This window comes from Athene cunicularia (genome assembly GCF_003259725.1).
Source record: "Athene cunicularia isolate RWA chromosome 2 unlocalized genomic scaffold, athCun1 chr2_part1, whole genome shotgun sequence".
In the NCBI taxonomy this organism is placed as follows: Eukaryota; Metazoa; Chordata; class Aves; order Strigiformes; family Strigidae; genus Athene; species Athene cunicularia.
In genome coordinates this window covers 62,900,970-62,906,969 of record NW_020799095.1, presented here as the reverse complement: position 1 = coordinate 62,906,969, position 6,000 = coordinate 62,900,970, and the positions used below count along the sequence as shown (strand labels likewise).

The 6,000-nt window shown below is 41.1% G+C and overlaps 1 protein-coding gene across 1 annotated transcript in view; it reads right to left on the bottom strand.

Annotated features, from left to right (window-relative positions):
• Nucleotides 1–594: 594 nt before the first annotated feature.
• The window catches only part of DUSP22 (dual specificity phosphatase 22), a 43,669-nt gene continuing 38,263 nt past the window's right edge, over nucleotides 595–6,000 (bottom strand). Inside the window, exon 8 of the mRNA XM_026841378.1 lies at nucleotides 595–4,379. Coding sequence (XP_026697179.1) covers nucleotides 4,194–4,379 — 186 coding nt within the window. The 3' untranslated portion in view covers nucleotides 595–4,193. The remainder of the gene's footprint in view (nucleotides 4,380–6,000) is intronic.

Genomic DNA, 6,000 nt, shown 5'->3' with positions numbered 1-6,000 from the left:
ATGATACCTTCGGGTTGGTGGGTTTTTTGTTTTGGGAGGTTTTTTTTGATTGTTCGAATGTCAGAATTACCCTTTTAGCAGAGGTAGCGTCAAACCAGAAATTCAGTGTTATTACTAGGAATTTAAGTGGGGCTTTTCCCCCCCCGTTACAGTGTAAATTTTAAATTTTTCTTTTCCCCTGCTACTTATATCAGCTTCCTCTGACAAACCACTACTGAGAGCCTTATGTCTTGTTAGCCTGTAAACCAGTTAAGTTTTACATCTAATTAAGCCCTAAACCTGTGTGCTATGGAAAAGAAGATTATTTCAAAAGAATAAAAAATTTGGATACACCACATACCCTGTCACAATGACAGGCCAGCAACAGTAAGAGAGCAACATGCAACATCCTCTTGTGGCTCTGGAGATTCTTGAACTCACCTGGAAGAACTTAGTGAAGAGAGGGGAAGTCTCAAGAAGTCTGTGTGTAGGAGAAAAAGTAATCTAAATACCAAAATGAGTTAGTCTTGTACTCTTACTGTACCCACAGGGATACAAACAGCGAGTTGAAGCCTTTCAGACACTATTATTGACTTCAAGAAATACACAAGCAGATCAGGTGTTAACATTTACTTTTATTTATAAAAAAATTGTAGAATGTATTAAATACAAACATTTGGAAAAAGCAATCAAGGCTTCACTAAGATGCCCAGGAAGAGGAAGACAGAATCAAGAAGCTTACCAGGTTTAGAGTTTTAAACTAGCTGAAGTAATTACTATAATTTTTCACTGACCTCTTTATAAGCAGTGGCCATTATAGCAACCAATGTTATTACTCTCCTTTTTAAAAAACAGAGATATGATTTGCCATATCTTCCCACTCAACCACAAAATGTAAGGAAGCAACTCTTTCCAGGTTAAAAATCAGGGTAATAAATACTAATGCATTTACCCATTACCTACATTGTATAACACTAAACATTTGCTCATAATCACACATGGATATCGAGTTTAGCCCCCCAAAAAATCGATTATACATTTCAAATCTGGATATCCAATAACGTGTTATAAACTTTATACATTTTTCAGTGAACATCAAAACGAGGACAGTGTTTTGAAGTACAGAAACAAAATAACTGAATGCATCACCTACACTATAAAGGCCAACTACCAAGAGGGGGAACTGGGGTCTAGTCATGTTCCAGATAGCTGGAAAGTCCTACAAACTGCCACTGAAAGACTGGTTGGAAGACAAATCATGTCAGTTCTCAGTTTGTGTTAGCTCCTCTCCCTTTCTAAAAGGTCAAAGGTGAGAACTGTAGCTACTCTCTTCCACAACTTGTGGTAATGAAGGAGTAAACTATCTGCTCTCTACATGGGCAAACCAGATTCAAATTTTCTTAGACTGCTGTTGCTCTTTTACTACTCTTAAATGCAGTACATACAGACCACTAAACAAGATGTAGAAGCAAGAGACTACAGAAAATACCTCTTTCGGCTTTTAAAAAGAGAGAAGCACTTCTACTTTCTGACAATATGGCACTCCCTGTGTCTTCCTGCTTTACCCTGTATCTGCTTTTGAGCTGCAGCATAATGCACACTGAAGTGGCTATAGGGCCCTAAAGTGGAATTCAGTTCTAAAAAAATGCCGTTTGTGGGATTGACCCTTTGGGGATAACCAAACTATTGAAAAAAAATCCTGTACAGAATAATCTTGGACACATGAATATTAATAGATGTCTCCCATTCTGCCTTGTATTTGTCTAACAGAAAAAAGAATTGACACCTTACCAGCACTCACAGGGTTACTACCACAAGGACAAGAGTGCCAGAAGTGCTATGGGATACATAGTGTTGGCAGTCAGCTACAGGAGGGGTGGACTGGATACCTGCAAGAGCACAGGCAGAAGGCTTCTGACAAACCTGCCCTTTGGGACCTGGCTGAAGTTGCACCACATATCCTATTATGAATCAAGGGTTGGACAAATGAACATGTCTCAGACCCTGTTACGGAGGACAGCATTTTCCAATTACCACATGCTACCCTCAGAGTAGAGAGGGGACTGCCAACATGGGCACTGTGCTGTATGGGAATTCCTAAACAACCAATTATTTGTAGATCAACATCTTCAAGAAGAGCTAAACACTTCTACCAGGCAAACACAGTACCAAATAGGCAGTGGTTCATTTAGCTACAAGGCTGAAAATAAAGCCAATTGCAGCACCTTTCCCAAATACAACAGCATCCCTTACTGCCACACAGACATGCTTATCCTGCTCTCCTTGTTCACTTAAAGCACTCAGTGCAATGAGAACCCTGATGTAGGCTTGAATTCAGATGAAACTGTCAGGCCAGTTCCACCCCATTCCCTTTTTTCCTTTTTGGCAATTATTGATAGGCAAGATCTGTATTTCACAAGCCATAACATATTTTTTGGAAGATATTTAACAGCAGATATTTAACAGCCAGAGCTTACTTGACCCCAAAAGCCTTGCTCCCATCCAAAGAATTCACTGCCACCCAAAGCAAGCAAGAAATCACATGAAGAGGAATCTTGTGAAGGGATGGGAGGTCAGAGTACTGAAGAAACTGAAAGAGACAACAGTCTATTTAGTATGCTGACTGCTTCTCCCTCAGTGCTCATCTTTTAGCATGATGTACACCACATTTAAAAAACTGAAGGGGTTTGGTTTTGTTTTTCTGTCCTGGCTGTTTGGGAGGTATTTTCTATTTTCTGGAATCTTCAAGAAAAATAGGCCTTCCATCCTCTGAGTCAAAGACAAGAAACCATCATCTTGGCATCAGTGTCACCCCCCATTACACCACCAGAAATCAATACACCGCCCAGCATCCCTGGCGACACATTTGAAGTAACACTCTTAGAATACACTTGAGCCAGGCAATGGCTCCATTCCAGAAACACACAATGTTACTAAGAGCAGAATATGGCCCCTAGCTTTAACCTAGTTTAAAAATATTTTACAAATGCATTCCTACAAATCTGATCACAGCAAAATATATAGTGGTTTTTAAATGGCAGAAAGTTGAATTCAAACAACTCAGTTTTTAAACCAGTGAGAAATATGGGCAATTTTAAAAGAAAACAAAACTTTTCAAACACAGACATTTGTGAAATATACATGCGCACACACACACTCTCACACACACACCCCCTTACTTCACTCAGTGTCAGATTAAGATTACACAAGGCAATTTTCAAGGTTGCATTTACAACCACAATGACAAGAACAGCATTTTTTGAGGTAGCTGAAGTCAAAGAGCAAACCACAGCACAAGCAAAGAAACAGGTGCTCACACTCACACTGAGCCCACTCTTTGGAGACACGTTATCATGTGCGCAGGGGCGTGTGTTGAAGAGGCACGTGTTCCACGGGGAATGAAGTCCAGCCGCACTGGAGACCGGATAAACTACTCTCCAGAAAAGCTTATGTTGGGAGACCAGATGCACGATCAAGGGACCACGGCTTAAATCACCGCACATCAGCTGAGCTGTGGTAACAGCCTTGGTGCTCTTGGTCTGTGGCAGTTCTGCCAACAGCTCTGTCTCACGTGCACTGAAGCAAGTACAACTGTGGCAGTTGAAGATGTTATTACTCAGAGCTGTCTGTCCCACTTCTCTCCTAGATGCTACTGTTTGCAGAAAGGTACACATGCCCATATCTCACCTGCTCCAGTTTGCAGCCCAGCATTCAAGTTCAAGCCCACCTCTGCGGTATTACTTGCCAATGGACTGTGAACAGGAGCAGCAGAGACACAGACTTGAGTTTCCTTCTTCAGGTGCAATAACATCTTTACTACATTAATAGTGCAGAGATGTCAAACTGCCACAGCTTGAATCACCAGACTTCATCTCTCAGAGCCCTTTGCTAGCCTACAACAAAAGGAGTTGAGCTAACCTCACAGCAAATGCCACGCAATGTGGACATAAGGGGATAATAGCTGTGGCTGGCTGACAGACTGGATCAGCCACAGTAACTGGATCATGTCTCTGGGCATACAGAGAGCTTGATCCTGCCCAAATTATGAAACTGTGTGAAACACACTCATACAGACACACATAATGTAGTATTTTCATCAAGAAGCTTTCTACAAATCAACTTTTTGTGATTACTGCCGAGAGTCTTGAAGATGGGATGGAAATTATGGCAAGATATTTTTCAAAGGTAGAAAAAAAAAAATCAACCTCCTACGATTAGGTCTCTGTTGTGTAGTTGCTGTATGAGAGAGATGGCACAGATGAGAAGTTGTTATTCCACTGTCTTCCTCCAGTATTCTGCTGCAATTCTGCCTGCTCTTTATATTTGCTCAGAAGATTTTTGGCTTCTTGCAGATCCTGAGAAGAGTTTTCCCCATATTCTTCTTTCAGCCACTGCCTGAACTGCAGAAATTGAACAATATGATGAGACAATAACATGAGACTGATGCAGAATACTCCCTCTTGTCCTACAGAATTTCAAGAGCCTTTAAGAACACAAAAAGAGCTCCAAATACTACATGTCCTTCAATAGCAGCACAGAATACACAGGCACAGGAACACACATTTGAAGTCACCGAGATCCCTTACATCCCTAAAATTACACACTTGTGTAACAGCTGACTGGAGTAATACAGAGTAAGGAACACCCACTGGGTTAGGACATCCTGGACTTAAAAACACCCTCTTCCCATTGCATATACAAACAATAAGATGAATTAGTGTGGAAGCTAATACGATCATCCAACCTGTCCAAGTCACAACAGGCTGCAAGAAGGCTGAAAATCAGAAAGTGAACTACTCATATACTGGGTTTTTTTTAATTCTGAGCCCACAAACACCAGTAGTTAAAATGTACTGCAGATATCAGGAAAGGTATCTTCTGGAAAGAAAAGGTCCAGGAGCTTTAAAAGCTATAGTATAGGACCCTAATATGTTACTGACACGAAAGACTGAATATGATACATGGTAACAGATGAACCAAGTCCAGCTGAAGGTCAGTCCATCTCTGTATCCTGGTATGACAGTAGCCAGATGTAAATGCTGAGAAAAGAATCAGGCAACAGCAGGACAATAATGCTGGGACCCTTCCCCTGGTAATTTCCTCAGCTTCCAGCAATTTTCAGCTCAGATACTTTCAGAGACTGAGGCAGAATCTTTGTTTTAGATAGCAACAAATTAATTTTTCTACCATTGAATCCACAAATTTTTTACCACAAGATATCTGGATGCCAACAAGCTCAGTAAGTACATATTATATAAAAACTCCTCTTCCTTGATTGGGACCTGCCAATTGATAGCTCCATCTCACATTACAGGGAAGAGTAGAAATCACACCAGTTTGCTTGATCGCATTCAACTTTACAGACCTTTATCACATCCTTCTCTATCATTTCTTTGCCAGTTGAATAATCTGAGTCCATTTAGTCATTCCTGGCAATCTTGTTGCTCTTTTCTGCAGAAGCAGCAAGCAAACATGAACCCCAACCATTCTGTTGCAGTGGGGATAATATTCATTTTTGAAGTCTTAACTTTCAGAGCTTTGTTCTGTTTGGGGCTCATGGACAGCTTTATCCATTAAGATCATTTACTAGGATGCTGGGAGACAAGACCTCAACATAGTTACTCCCTCCCATTCCCAAAAATTCATAAGGTACCGAGACAAATCTGAAGCCTCAGGCTACCACATGGGAGTTTGGAATTGGTACAAACCATATCGTGACCTTAGTGACTAAACGCCTTCCTGTAAAACTAAGATCAAGAGGACCCCATTCCAGAAACCCCACAGGATATCACCCTATAGTGGCACAGCATAACACCCATGCTGCTGAAATCAGAAAAGAGTTCACACCCTTGGCAGATGGCATTATTCCACTGAAATCAGGTGTGTAAACAGACACCTGCTAAGGATGTGGTTGCTGTTAAAAGACAGTAGGAAACTACAGCCCAGCCAGTGACTACAGGTGGATATTTCTTTTTACAACCTACTGCCTCCCCCTCAGTGAAAAAAAGGCAGAATGTGCCG